Source organism: Meleagris gallopavo, chromosome 1 (assembly GCF_905368555.1).
Source record: "Meleagris gallopavo chromosome 1, MGAL_WU_HG_1.1, whole genome shotgun sequence".
NCBI classification, from domain to species: domain Eukaryota; kingdom Metazoa; phylum Chordata; class Aves; order Galliformes; family Phasianidae; genus Meleagris; species Meleagris gallopavo.
The window spans coordinates 190,389,149-190,407,588 of NC_139404.1; the positions used below are offsets into that span (position 1 = coordinate 190,389,149).

General features: G+C 46.7%; 1 protein-coding gene across 1 annotated transcript in view; it reads left to right on the forward strand.

Moving 5' to 3' along the window:
• Positions 1–16,411, forward strand: part of GAB2 (GRB2 associated binding protein 2) — a 92,265-nt gene extending 75,854 nt beyond the window's left edge. Inside the window, exons 4-10 of the mRNA XM_085216471.1 lie at positions 2,034–2,620; positions 3,761–3,855; positions 4,432–4,714; positions 5,720–5,810; positions 7,570–7,672; positions 8,491–8,616; positions 8,929–16,411. Coding sequence (XP_085072597.1) covers positions 2,034–2,620; positions 3,761–3,855; positions 4,432–4,714; positions 5,720–5,810; positions 7,570–7,672; positions 8,491–8,616; positions 8,929–9,072 — 1,429 coding nt within the window. The 3' untranslated portion in view covers positions 9,073–16,411. The remainder of the gene's footprint in view (positions 1–2,033; positions 2,621–3,760; positions 3,856–4,431; positions 4,715–5,719; positions 5,811–7,569; positions 7,673–8,490; positions 8,617–8,928) is intronic.
• Positions 16,412–18,440: the final 2,029 nt, after the last annotated feature.

The following is an 18,440-nucleotide window of genomic DNA, read 5'->3' on the forward strand; positions in this document are numbered from 1 at the left end:
ACCTTGATGACAGGGAAGGACTCACAATATGGGGAGGTGTTTATATGGGGCTGATTGAGCAATTTTTATTTGGCTGTGAGCATATGGTTGAAATGATTTCAAACTAAAACAGTGAAGATTCAGATCTTCAAGAAGGAAAGGTTTTTGGTTGTGGGGTTGTTGTTTTTTTTTTGTGATAATGGTGGTGAGGCACTGGAACAAGTTGCCCAGAGAGGTGGTGGATGCCCCATCCCTGGAGACATTGAAGGTCAGGCTGGATGGGTCTTCGGGCACCTGATCAAGCTGTAGACATCCCTGTTCATTGCAGGGGACTTGGACTAGATGACCTTTAAGTGTCCCTTCCAACTCTAATGATTCTGTGATTCACATGGTCTCAAAAAGCCTGACCCATGTATGGCCCAAAGTTGACCCAAATCCAAATGTGTCATGATGCCCATGTCTGATGCAAATGTGTTTGTTCCTTACTGCAAAAGTCACAGTGACATTAGACATGGGGGAAAAAAAAAAAGAGAATTGTGGGTGCAGAAAGCCAGTCTGCTGGGGCAAAAAGTCCCATTGGAGGGAGGATGAGGGAGAAGTCACACTGTAGGAAGAGGGAGGAAGCAGCAGGAGGAATGAAACAAGAGGCTGGAGATGGAATTTGCTGTGCCGGAGGGTTCAGAGGAACTCAGTGGAGGAGTGGCAGCTAACAAGTAGTCACTGGAGGATCAGGGTCTTCCCAACTTTTGGTCTTCATCCTTGGGCATGACTTCAAGGCAAATCAAAGAATCATAAGGGGGGACATAACGATCATAATGCCCCACTCCCCCCAAGGAATGGAATGTAGATCTGAATTCAACCCCATGAATTATTCCTCTCAGACTGCAATCAAGGCTGCAAACCCCAGTTCCCAGCTGGAAACTGCTGAGTGTAACTGACCTCTTTGGAGCTTGCACCACTCTGAGTGGGGTTCCAGAACGGGGCATCAGCATCCCTGTCCTGCTGTCCATTCATCCCCACAACCACACACATGATTAAACAGAGCCACAATGAAAGGAAGAGAAAAGAAAAACACATCTCTATCCATCACTGGCTTCCTATGGCTCTGAGTGTCGACGGAAGGAAATTGTTTCAGTAACAAACACCCCTGAATAGGAGATGCATCTTGACCAGCATGACAGGGTCCTGGGGATGCGCTGATCTTGTAACATGTTGGTTTTAGAGGCTGCTCCCTGCAGGAGTATAGCAAAGGAACCTGATCAGAGCTTTGCAATGAGCACTCTTCCCTCCAGCCCTCCCATAAGGGCTCCATCTCTCCCAGCAGAGGTTTTGTTGTCCTGTGAGAGGATAAGGTATAGGTGTTGCCTGGATACTTTGAAAAAATCCCCATGAAGAATTATTTCAGCCCATCTTGAATGAATTGACATGGTGTAGGTAAGAGTAATCCTTCCTACTTCCTTGGACGTGGGTGGCCAGCACATGGTGGTGGTGATGATGGGGTGGCTCATTGCAGTATTGTCTTGGATCACTGTCAACTAATGCAAAAATTGCAATTTCTGTCTATCTGAATTAAAGGCCCATTGCAGCCTTTAGCCCTGCCATGAAGCTTTGTGTGTGCAGCTCCCACTTGTGGCTTTGCTGGGAGGAGGCTTAGGTTACAGGTTGTCCTTGGGCATCCTGAAGACATTTCATAGAAACATAGAATCATTAAGGTTGGAAAAGACCACTAACATCAAGTCCAACAGACCCATCCCCCCCATGCCCACTAACCATCTCTCTCAGTGCCTCATCTACACATTTTTTTAACACCTCCATCACTTTCCTGGGCAGCCTGTTCCAACACATTACGACTTTTTCCAAGAAGAATTTTTTCCTAATATCCAACTTGCTTTGGGACACACTGCGTCATGGGCAGGCACACTTGAAGGGATCTCAGGTGTTCTTGTCCCCATGGATTTGGCAATGCAAGTTGGGAGGGTGATGAAGAGAGGGAGCAGAGCTCAGTGCTCACCAGCTCTCTCTCATCTCAGCCCCTTTCTTTCCTTCCTCTGCAGGAGCGCCAGCTTCTCCCAAGCCACGAGGTCCTCCTTTTTCATGCGCAGTGACACGGCTGTCCAGAAGCTCTCACAAGGCAACGGGCACTGCATGAATGGAGTGGGTGGGCAGCTCCATGGCTTTTACAGCCTGCCAAAACCCAGCCGACACAACTCAGAGTTCAGGGACAGCGCGTATGACCTCCCACGCTCTTTCGGTTCCTACACACACCCCAAGTTGAGCCTCACCAGTTCCGAAACGGATAACGAGGAAGTCTATACCTACAAGACTCCCAGCAATGCCTTATGCAAGGAATTTGGAGAGCTCTCCACGGACTCCTACGATATTCCCGCCACCCCGCTCTCCGTCTACCAGATTCCCAGGACATTTACACTAGACAAGAACCACAATGCTCTTGCCGTGGCCGCCAGTGACTCGCCCACCATGCCACCCCCACGGCCTCCAAAACCTGGGCAGATGGAGCCACGATGGGGCAGCCCACCCCAGCGACCCCAACCCAGTGAAAGCTTAGGGTTGGCCCCCATGGCAGCCACCATTCCCCGGAGAAACACACTGCCAGCAGTGGAGAACAGCAGGCTGCACCGAGGTGAATTTGGGGACCGGGAGTAGGGTTGGCTTTTTCTTATCTTGAAACCTTGGACAGAGAGGTCCAACTGAGTTGCAACAGAGCCAGGGTAGATGCTGACAAAAGCCAGTATGGAAGGCTAAACACAAAGAATCTTTCTCTGGCAAGGTTCTGGCCCTGCTTTGGATATACAATACGCTCAAGGCATGGAGAGGCACCCCAGGGCTCTGCTCATCCAGGCTGCTCAGCAGAGTGTTGTGCTTTGAACTAAAACCCTAAACCTGCTTGTCCATGCAGTCCTTCACCAAGACTTGCCATTTTTAGTTTGCTTGTGGTTCAGTTCATAACCAGGGCTATCAGAGCAACACCACTTCAGCCCGGATGTGTCTCTCCATTTTGCTCACCAGACAGGGAAGTAGTTTTGTATATCTCCAAGACCCAATACCCCCAATGAGGAAGAGATGCCCTTTCCATTAGCCATGGGTGGGCCATGGATGAGTGTACCCTTTCTGAACTTTGGTCCTAGTCTTGCAGGGATCAGAGGAATCTTGGAAAGAACAGTTTATCTCTGCATCTCCTAATCTAGCCCAGTTCATGTAATCACTGTTGGTTCTCAAGCAGATGAGATAGTGCAAAGTAATTTAGAAGGGGTGGTTGGAAAGAAAATGTGCAATAAATGATACACACAGCTTCCTGAATTGCCCTTTTCATTTTCTTCTACCTAAATACTAACGTTTAGACTGAGATCAGAGCCACACTCAACAACATGTAGACAATAGGTATTCCAGTGCTTAGCACTCCATCTTCACCCCATCCTCCCTATAGCAGAAGCTGCCAGTCCTTATGTCTGTCAACGGAGGTGTAACGACGCTCTCCCTTAACCCAGTTTTCTCTCCATGATCTACCTTTCCTGACATCTCACCCCTGAGATTCTGCAGTGCTTTGACAGAACCAGGTTAGGTGCGGGCAGCACGGTGATGTGTTGGAGATGATAAATGGGAGAGAGTGCATCAGGGATTCAGAGGATCTGGGATGGCCTTCAAGTCATGTCATCACACCAGTGTCTCTTGCCACAATCAGCAGAAATAGATATTGCCTTGCAGGGCCAAGTTTATTAGCAGCTGTGCTGGGATGCTTTGTACATTTGTGGTTGTCTTGCAGCTTCTTCTTGTGAGACGTACGACTACCCCCAGCACGGGGGCAGCAGCACCGTGCAGTCGGTGGAGTCCATGAATGATGGGTACAACTCCTACCTGGTGAGTTGGCTGTTGGTTTGGCTGTTGCTCTATAAGCATCATTTGGGCCTTTATAGGTTAACACAGTTCCAGGTGGAGCCTCACAGAAAGGCTTTATGATCCTAAAACATGGTGACCAGGAGTGACTGGCTTCCTGAAAGCCAGGGATGCTACTGAGCTGCATTTTGACACATTGCCAGAGCAGCCTCTTTTGTGCTCTTTCTAAAATTTTCTGAGATGGAAATTACTTTAGAGCAATCTTTCATATTTTGTTTTAGCCATGGTCGAAGTCCAGGGAAAAATAACTTCCCAGGTTGTTTGCTTTTGCAGATCACTGTGATCATGAGAAGTGCATGTCTGGATGATGCACACCTTTCCCTAAATTTGGGATTCTGCAGTATCTTGAAAGCAGGGGAAGTAGGTCCTCAGTGCAAACTGATGGCCAAGGAGGAGAAAAGGCTTTTCATTCCCTCTGTGCTGAGTTGTTAAGGCTGGTCTCACTGATGACTGGTGTGTTTGATGATAATTAAATGAAGGGGTTTGTAGGGTCTCTGAGTGGTGTCTGATGCTCAAAGTGTGCTTCCACTTGTCCCACAGCAGGCCAAGGCTGTGGTGGCCCGTTCCCACAGTGCCGACTCTGAGGACAACTACGTCCCCATGAACCCTGGTTCCTCGCCCCTGATCCATGCTGAGAAAGCCAACGACAACGCCCAAAATCTCTACATCCCCATGAGCCCTGGGCCGCATCACTTTGACCTGGTGGGATTGTCTTCAGCCACCCTCCCCATGCATAAAGGAGGGGCCATGGCCCAGTGCCACAGGCGGCTGAGTGAAATCCAGCCCCCACCAGTCAACCGCAACCTCAAACCCGACCGGAAAGGTAAGACTGGATGTTTGTGGGCAGAGCTTTCCCGGAACCCTTCTGGCTACATATGTCTTCTTGTGCACTCAGCAAAGTCCTTTGCGAGGTCTCATTTGCTACCAGCAGCACAGTCAGACCTTCAGATCTCCCCTTTCCCCATTCCATTCCTCTTTCAAGAGGACTGTGGTGCAACGAAGCTCAAAATACCCATCTCACACCCTTCCTGGCCTTTAAAGGAGCTGCACGTGGCAAGCACAACTCTTTTGCTGGCAGCTCTTTCTACACTCCACCCCAAAACCTTTGGGTGGTGTTGGAGTTACCATCCCTGGAGGTGTTGAAGAAACATTTAGATGTGTCATTTAGGAACATGGTTTACTGGACAATATTGGTGGTAGACAGACAGTTGGGCTAGACAATCTTAGAGGTCTTAATAATTCAGTGATTGTATTCAGATCACTCACATTTCCCCTACTGTTTCCTACTGACTGGTTCTCAGCAGCTCTTCCCTCAGGGCTTTACCTGCACCCATATCACCACCTTGACTCTTGCTCAGCCCATTCAGGGTATTTTGGTCACAGTTCAGGAGGAGGACTCCCATCATTAGGATCTCAGCACCTAACTCAATCATCACACTAGATGAGGCTGGGACTGCAGCACAGCATTCTTCTCTTCCACTTAATAACCCACCCATGATGAGGTTACTCTGTAGATTTCCTTTTGAATGTCTCTGGGCAAGTGCTCTAGCCAGAAGTTGATCAGTGCTGGTGTTTTCCAGCTGTGTTGAGGCATTAGAACTCCCTTATGAGACAGATTCCCCTTTTGGGGCCATCCATCCAGCTCTGAGCTGTGAGTTAGAGGGAGAAACTGACCTTTTCTCCCTGGTTTCAGCATAAATGACAGCAGAGATCTTTGATTTGTCATCAGCAAGGAGGGCTAATGTGCAAAATGGGAAACAACAAGTAAATTTTAGGAGACTATCCCCTCTCATATTGGTTATGATCTGAATAAAAACTTTTATCCCAGCAAAGCCATCACCACTGGACCTGAGGAACAACACTGTCATCGATGAGCTTCCCTTCAAATCACCAGTGACAAAATCCTGGTCCAGGCCAAGGTGAGTAATGGTTGGGTGTGATGCATACTCAAATTTCCCCAAAAGATGGGTGATGTCTTTCATCTAGATTTTTCCTTTGTTGATTTTAGAAACAGTAGCTGCAGAGCTGGGTCATGTCTTGAAAATAAACAAGCAGCTATATTAAGCTGAAAGTCCACATTGCACAACATCTTCATCCATCAGGGAGCAGTAGGAGCAGTCTGGGAAGAGGATTAGAATTGGGAATTTATTAAGTAATTATTTCCTAAAATCTCCTGCCACACCAGCTGATGCGGGGCTTGGGGATTTCTTTGGTCACATCATCAGCCAAACTTTGGATCTGGGTCAGATGATATTGAAGAAGAGGACCTTCTCTCTTGGATTCCTTGTGAACTCCATCCAAGTGTTGGGAGAGCCAGAGCCACATTCCCCACATCACAGCCAGTGACAGGAAGACAAATGGGTTTAGGTTAGAATTTTACGTGAAAGCCCAGAATGTGGCTAATTAAGATCCCTTGGAAACATTTTGGGATCTGACATTGCCACAGCCCTGTGGCTCTGACACAAGACCTGCAGTCCATCATGATTTGTGACATGGCCAAGCAACCCCAGCCCAACTGCAGTAGGGGCACAGTACCAATTTCATATCCAGCTCATCCCCAGAAATGCTGCTTTGGTCTAAAAATGCAGGGTGAGACACACAGGGTTTGACTCAGTTGTGTTTTGATTGCCTTGAAAGCAAAGCCTAGCCTGGAGGAAGTCTGCAAAATGAAACCAAAGCACTTCATAGCAAAGTCTGCTGGCCAGAAATAACAGGATTCGCACAGCTCCAGTTCTGCTGCTAATTCTCAGTCTGATGTTGTCCAATGAAAGGAAGAAGCCAGGTTTGGCTGTTATGACTCTTGTAATAAATTGGATTGTGTGGAGACTGACTGCAGGGCATGAGCACTGTGTGCTGAAATCGCTGCACCAGGAAACAGCACACAGACTTTGACTGACAAGATGCCTGACCCCATAGAAGCTAATGGATTTTTCCCTTATCAGTTAATCATATGACCCTGCCTTTACTGCAAAGCAACAAATAGCTTTTTAAGACACGGGCTTCAGTGCCAGATGCTGATTGCATTATGCTATTCTCCATAATTAGATCTGGCCAATTGAAAACAAGGCAACGCCTTGCAGATTTTTTTCAGTCAAAAAATTCAGATGGGGCCCTGCATGGTACCAAAGCTTGGAGCTGAAAAGGGGCTGGAGATGAGAAGCCTGCTGAGGATCTCCATGGAGGCTGGCTGTGCATCCTCCCCAATGAAATACTTCCCATGAGATGAAAGAGTTTATGGAGCCCGATTTATGCAAGTGATTGCAGGAGAGTTATGGATATGCTCAGTGAGGTGGGGATGCCCCGTCCTCGGAGACATCCAAGGTCAGGCTGAACTGGGCTCTGAGCATTTGATGGAGCTGTGGGTGTCCCTATTCGTTGCAGGGGAGTTGGACCAGATGGCCTTTAATGGTCCTTTCCAACTCAAATGATTCTGTGATTCTATGATTCTATGATATAGTAAGCAAGGTGTTATTTACAAAGTTCCAGGAAGGGAAAAAACAAGATCAAACCCAGTGTTTATTGGCCCATGGGATGGTCAGATTGGAAGACCCCCAGTACCACCAGCTCTTCTCCATCACCCACTGTGAGCACTGGTAGAGATCAGGTGCAGCTCTCTTCTATCTCTCCCGAGCCATGGTCCCGCAGCCATCATTAACGTGTTGAACCTTGTCCTTACAGCCAGACCTTCAACGCCAGCTCTTTGCAATACTGTCGACCTGTCTCCTCCCAGAGCATCACCAGCACTGACTCAGGAGACAGTGAGGAGAACTACGTGGCAATGGTAAGGGCCTCCAGCTAGGATACACGGTCCTGGCAGGACATGTCCATTCCCCAGTGCTGCAAACACATTCCTAGCTCATGACATGGAAGCACCACAGTGATTCCGATAGCATCATGATGGATGTAGTGTGCATCCTTACATAATCCCCACATGCACAAAACAGCGGCTTTTGTTCCTGATATGGTACATCCTACTGGGGTTTTAACTCCATATGAGAGCAGGAACACATATTACCTACTTTGCAAGGAATTAAGAGGGGATAAAAACATCTGGGGCATATTTTCCTAATTGAGTTCATTTTTTTTCAGGGTTTTTTTTCCCCACTGACGTCATGTTTGTGCGGAGGGCAGGGGCTATCAGAGCACAGCAGGGAGTGGCACTGCTTACAGGGAGGGACTTTGCCTTTCTTAGCAAAGCTGCTGACTTGAAGCATATTTTTAAAGCTGTGTAACTGAGGGGGCTGAGCAGAGATCCCAGAACTGTGTTCACTGGCTCCCAGAGGAGTCGCTCCCAGGAAATGCTGGACCTGACATCTCATGTCTGGCACGTGAATAAAGCCAACACAGAGCAGCAGAACTGCCGTGATGCAACAAATCCACAGCACACATTTATATTTGTTATCTCATACATAACCCAGTTCCCAGCAGTTCTGCAGTTCTGGTTCCTGTGAGCAATGAGGGAGCATCTTCAAGATAGGACCTCCCTTGAAAGTGCCTCTGAGGCATTTCTTTGCCAGATTTGTGTTAATTCCTTTATAATTATTATTATTTCTTCCCATTTTAATGCTCATTATCTCTCCTGTCTCTTCCCTGCATTAGCAAAACCCCATTTCTGCTTCTCCTGTTCCTAGTGGCACCAACAGCCCAGCGCCTAAAAAGAGTTCGGGTAGTGTGGATTATCTGGCCCTGGACTTCCAGCCAAGCTCACCAGGGCCACACAGAAAGGTACTGGGGATTTTCTAGACTTCTGGTTAAAAGCAATGCTAAGATTTTTCTGTGTCTCTGTAAGAATTCTTGAGGTCTTACAAGAAAATGAGCAAGATATGACCCATGCTCCAGAGTTGGTGAGAAGGCAGAGAACTGGGTGCTGATTTAACCCTCCCATCACACTGTGGTCTCATGCAAGAAAGCTGCAGAACAGACCAAAATCTTTCACCCGAGACCATTCAGAGGGAGGGTGATGAGCTATAAGGGAGGATGGGAGTTGATGGCTGCTGATGGATAACCAGCCGGTGGCTGTCTTTCTCCTCCCCACAGCCCTCCACCTCATCGGTTGCCTCAGATGAGAAGGTTGACTATGTGCAAGTGGACAAGGAGAAGACACAGGCGCTGCAGAGCACCATGCAGGAGTGGACTGATGTGCGGCAGTCCTCAGAGGCCACCAAGAGCACCAAGCAATAGTGACAGGGCAGATACTTAACAGGCAGATGTCCCAGGGGTTCTCCCAGCTTGGGGCCCTATCAGACTTCCAGCTCCATTTGGACTGGATTTCTCTAAAACTGCTGTCTGTGGAGGGGAGAGGTTCTTTATTATCATTTTCTTTTAAGACAAAAGAAACTTAATTGCAGAGGAAGACTTGGCAGATACTGTTTGCCAGTGATAAAGGTCAACTATGTTTGTTGGCTGGGTTTGTGCTTTAGCTGCTGAATGCACCATCCAGGAACTTTGATGTAGCAATACCAAGTTCCACCTTACACATTTGTTGCTTACAGTTATTAAAGCCACCCTTTATATCCTAATATCATCTTTCCCCTTCTTCTTCCATACCAAGCCCATAAACCATGCCATTTAGGTTTGGCAGCATCTCTTCCAGAACATCATTCCCCAGCACCAATTCTCTCCTCTTTATGGTTGCCCTCTTCTCTGCCTCCTCTCAATCCCAAAACTGGGCAAAGACCATTCCTCTTTGACTTTATTTTCATCATCCCATCTGTTGTAAATAGTAATGTGTTCAAAACCTCTGATAGTTTTTCTCATTGTGGGACAGCCTCTGTGTTTCTGGTAGTGATTTGTAATTGTGACGAGCTCGAAGAGCTTCCAGACTGCCTTGTTGAGCTGGCTTTGCAGTCCAGGACTTGCCCCACCATGCATACATACACCAGTATGTATGTACGCAGACACTTGCATGCACGCAGGAACACCCAGGTGTGATGGAGTGTCTTTTATGGTTGACTCTCAAAGTCAGTGGGTTGGAGAGGTTGGCTTTGGATGGCAGAATGTCAGCCTTTCTGAAGCCAATTGCCTGTGAATCTGGCCCTAGAAACCAAAATCTACCTTTTGTGGCACGAAAATAAGCCCAGTGAGGATGAGTCCCCATCATGAAAAGCTCTGCATGAGGTATTCAGAAAGGCTATGGGACCCCTGTGTACCTGGGCTGATGTGAGGTTGAGTGATAAGTGGGAGGAAGGAGGAGATGTAGGGACCAGGAGAAGGCAGGTGCTGTACCTCAGAGGTCAGACTTGGATGAAGTGCTCCTGTGGGCTGTAACTTGGGGGAAAGGAGTGGAATAACTGAAATGTTGGTCAGTGGTGAGGCGTTAGGTTTGGAAAGAGGCTGATCAGAAGAAGCAGGACAGGGTGTTCCAATATTAAATTTATCGCAGCATACAGCTGGTTCATGCTGGAAACAAAGGGTTGGTCTAAATATTTTTCTCCATCTTTGGTGATACCTCTTTGATACAAACAGTACTTTGTGATGGTAATGACCCCAGGCTCTGATAATGGATGGGAAGCTGCTGTTCCACTGCCTGCATCTTTGACACATCCAGGCTTTGGGATTGCTCTCCCCAGGCAGCTGCCGCACACAGAGAGTAGAGAAGGAAGAGGCAGCTTATTGCAAAGATAATAACTCATGATCTCATGAAAACAGGAAGAACTAATGATTGCCATGGAGCTGCCTGATTGCCAGACAGCAAGCACTGACACAGATAAACAGACCGACTGCAAATTGAGAGCTAAACAAAAGGCACGTTAGAAGGATTAGGTAATAACATTTGCTAAACAGCTTGAGTTATTCTTTCCTCAAAATGAACCCCTCCCAGCAGCAGGGGCTCTACTTCCCACAACCACCACCAAGAAGAGCAATCATTTGTATTAATTATTGATGCTTAAGCATTAACACATTTGTTTAATCTTGGCCTGAGTTTGGAAAGGGCCAGATGCATCTCACATGGGTATAGGATGCCAGACCCTTAAAGGCTAGGCTCTGCCTCATAAAATAAGTCTCCAGTTTCCAACACCAGTTGATGTTTTCCTCTGCCTTGCCATGAAATGGGAGGATATCAAGGGAAAAGCTCTGATGACCCTTTTAAGACATTGCAGTGTTGGGCTTTTACAAGAATAATGGAGCAAATATCCTCATGCTTATGGTAAAAATAATGATCATCTAGGAGAGAGATGAGAGAAGTCCCAAAGGGGAAGATTAACACAGCCAGATGCTTTGTGAAGACCAGGGCCTGTGCCTCTCACTGAGGACTTGCACGCTTGCATGGTGAGATAATGAAATGAAGAGCAGAGTGCAGCGCTTCATCTTTCTATAACCCCTTTCATCACCACTTCTCAGGGGAGACAAAACACTGGGTCTGGTTCAGAGCCCACTGAAGTCACTGTAAAGACTCCCATAAAGTTCAGTGAGCTCATTAAGAGGATATGGAGAGATCTTCTGGTCTTGGCATCCCACGGGTGCCTGAGACACGAAGGAGAAGCCACGAAGGATGGATCTGGTGTGCATTGACCTGGCTGGAAGTGAGCTCTGCACAGTCCATGCTGAAAGGCAAAGAACTTGGCTTTCCTATTTCATCTTCCAACCTGCTGTATACAAAGGAAGATTAGGTTGGGGAGGAGGGGTTATGATGTACGCTGAATGTAGTTCCCTGCCAAAACCACGCTGTTTGCCTCCTAAAATGCAGCCATCTCTGGGTGAATTGCAGCAGAAACTTCAGAAATAGCCCTTCATGTTGCTTGGGGTCTCTTGCAATTATGCTTGAGATGAAACTGAGCCAGCTTCAGGCCAAAAAAATCTTGAGCCGCACCAAAAGCATAAAAAAATCAAGTTGTAAAATGCATTCAGATCTTTTTCTTCACTTTTCTGGCCCAGTGCATTAGATAGATATCCAGCTGTTTGGAGCATGGCCAGAAATGTGTGTCTTCTACCTCATGTGAGGCTGGGAGATGGGGAGCTCAGCAAATCCTTCTGATGCTGCAGTTGTTTGAGAATCCAAACCAGGGCTGGGATGCAATTCTGCACTGGGACTAGGTGCATCTAGTGCCCACTTCCATGTTTAATCCGAGGTGTTAAGATTAGGAAAGCATAATCAGTACTTAACAGTACTGGAGAAAATAGTCCTTTTTCTCCAGGTCCCACAGGTGCTGATAATTTGTTCATGGGCAGATCAAAAGCAGCTATTTCACAACTGCTGCTTTCTATCTCCCTACCTTGCTCTGAGGTCTTTATTTCTCCAGAAACAAATATTCCTACATTTTTTTCCTGCTGAGCATCAAGCAAGTGGCTCCTCCATACTAAGCAGCAACTCCTTGATTCCATCCATGCATTGCCGTGTAGACGTGGCTGTATCAGCCCCTATGTAATCAATCGCTGCGTTGGAAATCATCATTCCTGCCTGTTGCTGAGCTGATTACAGCAGTCCCTGATGATTAATGTTTGTGCAGTATTTAGTCTTAAACTGTATTGAAAAGCAGCTGGCTTAATTACACGGACTGCCAAGAACTTTGTCCCAAAGGCACTGAGTTTATCACATCCACTCTATACTTGGATGCTGAAGTACGACAGATTCTTTTGTTAGAAATAGATATTCTAGGAAGCTGAGAACACTGCTAATGATTCATTTTAATTACAGGCAAAAGATTTGACTTGAGTCCTTACGTCAGAGCCTCCTCCTGAGCTATACAATCTCATTTATGACAAGGGATGTGCTTTTATACATGTGTGTGCTCATGGAAGAGAGCTGACCGTAGGACAAACATCATGATCTCAGTTTTTGGTTTTATGAAGTATCAGAGCCATGTCAGAAATCTTCCCAAGACTTAAAGCTAATAACTTGGTGGGTTTAGGGGCAGAAATTTACAAAAACTGTGTATTTCTTACTGTGAGTTTGCAACTGCTGTTCACAACCCCTCTGTCTCGTGAGATATATGAGTTGTCTTTAAACTGATTTGCAATGACTTGACATTTGAGTGTTCAGTGAGAAATAAATTTCCATCTCTAAATGGATGCCAGGATGAAATCTAGTTTCAAATATAAGAAAATATGTGTGTGTGCAGATTGTGCTGGGACAAAACTGACTGACTGGCAGATGGGGCTACATCTGAAGCTGGCACCAGAAGGTAGCCAAGGCTTGGGTTGACTTGGAGATAACTGGGATGAGTTTGGAGCCAGGGCCACCAGCCACTAAAGAGGGTTGTATATGGGTTGAATGGAGAGAAGGTAGGGGCCAGCAAGATTTGAGTCTTGGTCTCCAAAACTTCATTTGGCATGAGTCTCAAGTCAGATCAGCAGAGATCTGTGGGTTGTGAAGAGTTTTTCTCAGTAAAAGCCATGGGGAGCCATAAAAGCTCCCCTCCCATCATTCTCAGGAATTATCCAGGGCACTTCACCCTTGGGGGAATCATCCTGCCCAACATTCAGAAATCCCAATCAGAATCACAATAAAAAGGATGGTGGGGACCCAGCTGTGCTGATGGACACCTGGTTCTGGGGATCCCTTGGTTTAATCATTGGCATGTGGCTTCACAGCATGTCCCAAGAGAGGTTGTGCTCTGTCCTTGGAAACCAGAATGGATCAAGTCCTGAACAAATGGGTTGGACCTCACAGCTGCACCTGCTTGAAGCAGGGAATAGAACTGGAGATATACCTTTCCCTTGATTTACCATGAGACCCTACTGCTGGAGCAGGGGCTCCTACATGTGAGGGAAAAGGAAAAACACCTAAATGCTATAGCATCCTGAACAGGGCCAGGACCTCTTCTCTGGGCATGAAGTGACAAGGCATAGCTCAGTCCCTGAGGTCATATACACTGGTGAAGTGGCCTAACCCACACTGAGGCCATCCCTTGCACCTGGGATAGGGCTGACTAGATCAGGCCAAGTTATCTAGGATATGGATACACAGTCTGAGCCACTGGAAAACAGCTTGAACACAAAATTTGTCATTGGCATTGACCCTCTGGAGCCCCACCTGCATCCCTGCATCCCAGGATCCCACTCCCTTGAGTGTACAGGGAAGAGTTGGCTCCATTTGGCCATCCATGGCTCATTGGCTGGGATAGATTTAATTGTTTTTGTAGTACCTTGAGTAGTTTTTCTTTCATAGTGCCTTCAATGGTACTGTGCTCTTGATTCATGATGAAAACAGTATTGATAACACACTGATGCTGTTATCAGATGTTGCAGAGCAGTGCTTGCTCAGAGTTGAGGAGGACTTTTCAGCTTCTCATGCTGCCTTACCAGTGAGGAACAAGGAGGTGTACAAGAAGCTGGAAGGGGACACAACTGGGACAAGTGGCCCAGAGTGGCCAAAGGGATATTGCATACAATATGATGCCATGCCCAGCAATAAAACGTGGGGAGAAATTTGAATTTTCCAGGGGTGCCATTGCTCAGGGACCAGCTGAGCACTGGTCAGTTGATGGTGAGCAGCTGCATCATGCAAATTTTCTTTTCTTTTCATCCTTTTTCAAAAAACTTGTTCAACTGTCTTTCACTTCTAGCCTTTGCCCTTTCAATTATCTTCCTCCTTTCCACTGCAGAATGAGTGAGTGAGCAACTGTGTGGTGCTTAAATGTGTGCCAAGGTTAAACCACCACATGGGCTCTGGTGGGAAGATAAACTGAGTGCTGACAAGGGGACACAGAGAGGGGTTTGGCTCTCCTCCATGGGGATCTCCAGAAGCCTTTGGATGCAGGGCTGGGAACCCTATTCTGGGTATCTCTGCTGGGGTAGGGATGGGCCAGATACCGGAGGCTCCTCCAGCACCATGATTCTAATACTGTGATTCTGTGAAATAGCTCCACAGGTCCTGGCTGATCTCCTTAGTCTGGGAAGGGAAGAAGTGGGTGTTTCTCTTAAGTCATATTTGTATTGCACTGACATTTCCCCAGCTGGTGATACTGCTTTTCCATGTAAAAGTTGATAGCTCCACTGTGCATCGTACTAGAGGAACACTGTCAGTATGAGACCAGTGCAGTTGGACTGTGCCTGTAGAGAAGCCCTATTTGCAATGGGAGGGGCAAAAAAAAAGAGCCTAACCCCAGTCAGATCTGGAGCCAAAGGACACGCGTGGCTACCAAAAAGCCAAGCAAATCTGAGAGACCACTCCAGCATCAAATCACAAGGCAGAGGCAGAGATGTGTACACCGATGAGTTCTCCACAGTCTGAAGCAGTCCATCCCTCTGTCGGCTTGTCCTTTGTATCCAATCCTTGTTCACAGCTCCTTGAGAAGTGCTGTTAATCAGATTCCTGTCTCGGTGGTTTCTCTTGGAGAAGAGCCAATATGTAGCAAGGTGTCACCAGCCAACTTACAATGAGCCTTGCTTAACACACTGTGCCCAAATTTCAACATGTTCTGGAGCAGGAGCTGGGCCCCGTGGCTCTATCTCTCGAGCTAAAATTGCTTCTTGCTGGGCTTGCTTGCAATCAGCAGACTCTTAATTTTCAATGCTGGCTATTTATAAGATAACAAGTGCATTTGTAGGCCAGTGGATTGACTATAAGGGCCATCCTTTTATTGTTGTCTTTCAGGTGACACCACATTTTATCTTCAGGTGGGCCCAGGAGGTTCATTTAAACTAACTCCCACTTTCAGCCCATAAAATGAAGATTACGATCTTAGTACTTATTTCCCCACCTCACAGGAGCGTGGTGAGGTTTAATTAGTCGACATCACAATTGCATGTCCAGCATCATACATGACATTGCTCTGCAAAACTCACTGAGAACCTCATGTACAATTGCCAGTGTGGGGGAAAAAAAAACACTTGTTGGGGCTTTCTCCTGAGTGAGGAGAAAGAAACATTTGCACAGTTTTGGTGTTTTGCTGCCTCACAGTCCCCGGAAATACTACATTTAATTTGGGAGCCCCTAGGACACAGTGGCTGAAAGCATCATGGAGAAAAGGGCTCCCAGGGAAACACGTTGATGAATCCCACAGGACTAGGGCAAACCTTTAGCATTAGTGATGGCCCACTCAGCTCTTGGTGAAGTCAGCAGTCCCCACTGACTTTGAGCATCACTGGGTGGGAGTGGACCCAGCCAAAGTAGAATAGTTTTTGCCATTTGTATCTTAACCTGCAGCAAGGGCGGGTCAAAGCCTGGCTTTGAAGCAGGGATATGTTGTGTGTTTCAAAGCCTATGACTGTTCTGAAAACAGAGGATTTTTTTTTCAGTTTGTAGAAGGAAGGACGAGAGTAATCTGTGGCAAACTGTACAGTACATGTCTTCTTGTGGTGTCGCTGTTGGAATGGTTATGAAGTTTTCAAATCACTGTGGACAGCTAATCACTTAAGTTAATTAATTTATTCTTTACGGTTTGTTGTCTTTTTTTTTTTTTATGTAATTGGAAACAATTATTTATCCTGTAAATCAGTCTTGAGTGAAACCTAGATAATTCCTTTTTTTTTTTGCTGTTAATAAACATGGTACATGACTGATGTGAAAGTGATCTCGTTTTTAAGTACTGTATATGCAGGGGAAAAGAAACAAGAAAATAAAAGAATGATAATAAAATGATGTCTCTCATTGCTGACTGTCAGCACGGCTATGGAGTGGAATGGAAGGAGGAAACTGGATCAGTTTGAATTACGCAGCACTTTGAAGCTTTCAAAACATTCTTCGGGTCATGTTGCTATGTATTTCCCACAGCTACACATGTCCACTCTGTGAAGTGATGGACATGAGAATGAAGCTAGGGATTTTCATGAGATGAGAAACCTACGGAGATGTTTTTGGTTAATAAAGTGAATTACAACTACATCTATATCTGCTTCAGGGGAACACTTTGGTGCCTCACAGCCATGTATGCTCTATTTTCCTCAGCCCTCACTGATAAAGACTTCTTCCTTACATCTCACCTGAATCCACCTGCTTTGAGCTTGAAACCATTTCCCCTTGTTCTGTCATCACAGACCCTGTCCAAGAGTCTGTCCCCATCTTTCCTGTAACTCCTCTTTAGATACTGAAAGGTCGCTCTCAGGTCACCTTGCAGCCTTCTCTTCTCCAGGCTGCACAGCCTCAGCTCTCAGCCTGTCCACGTAGGAGGGATGTTTCATCCCTCAGATCATTTTTGTGGCCCTTCTCTGGATGCACTCCAACAGCTCCATGTCTCTCCTGTTCTGAGGACTCCACATGTGGATGCAGTACTCCAGGCGAGGCCTCATCAGCGCAGAGCAGAGGGGCAGGATCACCTCCCTAGCTCTGCTGTCCACGCTGCTTTGGATGCAGCCCAGCATACAGTTGGCTTTCTGGGCTGCAAGGGCACAGTGCTGGCTCAGGTCCAGTTTCCCATTCACCAATACCCCTGGGTCTTTTTCGGCAGGGCTGTGCTCAATCCTTTCATCCTCCACCATTGGTAGCAGGGGTTGCCTCAACGCAGGTTCAAGATCTTGCATTTTGAGTTGTTGAACCTCAGGATGTTCAACTGCTCAACTTTGTCTAGGTCGCTCTGGATGGCATCTCATCCCTCTGGTATGTCAACACCCCACAGCTTGGTTTCATCAGCAAATTTGTTGAGGGTGCCCTTGACCCCATTGTCAATGTCACTGATAAAGATATTAAAGAGTTTTGGCCCCAGCACTGACTCCTGAGGGTCACCACTCATTGCCAACCTCCATCCAAACGTGGAACCATTGACCACCGATCTCTGGACTCAATCCTGCAGCCAGTTCCTCATGCACTGAACAGTTACCAAACCCATATCTATCCAATTTGGAGAGAAGAATGTAGTGGGCTACCATGTAAAAGGCCTTAATGAAGTCCAGATAGATGACACCACTGGCTCTTTCCCTGTCTGTTGATGCAGTAACACCATCATAGAAGTCCAGTAGGCTGTGGCCAGGGCACACTGAGAATCACAGGATCATAGAATCACAGAATTACAGGGGATGGAAGGGGCCTCTAAAGATCACCTAGTCCAACCCCCCTGCCAAAACAAGCTCCCTAGACCAGGTTGCAACAGGAAGGCATCCAGGCAGGTCTTGAACGTCTCCAGAAAAGGAGACTCCACAACCTCTCTGGGCAGTCTGTTCCAGTGCTCTGTCACTCATTCTGTGAAGTTCTTACACACATTTGTGTGGAACTTCCTATGCTTCAGTTTGTCCTATCACCACTGTCATGGTTTTATGATTTTTGGTTATCAGTATTCCACATCACAGCATCATGCAGTGCACTGGGACTTAAAGAGTTAATGCTCCAGTTCTGGGTATCTGTCCCAGAAGAGAAGAACTACTACATCCCCAGAAGACTGTTTGCTGTTCTGTTATCATTTCTGCTCGAGGGGAACAGATATAAGGCCTTGGTAGGTCATCTGACATCCCTCTTTTCCATCATCAGCCTTTCCTCCCTGCTGCTCATCCCAACTGCACATCTCACCTCAGCGTTATGGCGAGGCCTTCAGTTCTCAGACACTCTTTCTCTCATTATATTTGATTTATTAGCTTCAATTCTAATTATATTGTATTATAGTGTGCTATCTTGCATTCCAATACCATATTTAGTAAATTAGTTTGTTTCTCCTCAGATTGTTGCCTCTGTTTTTAAT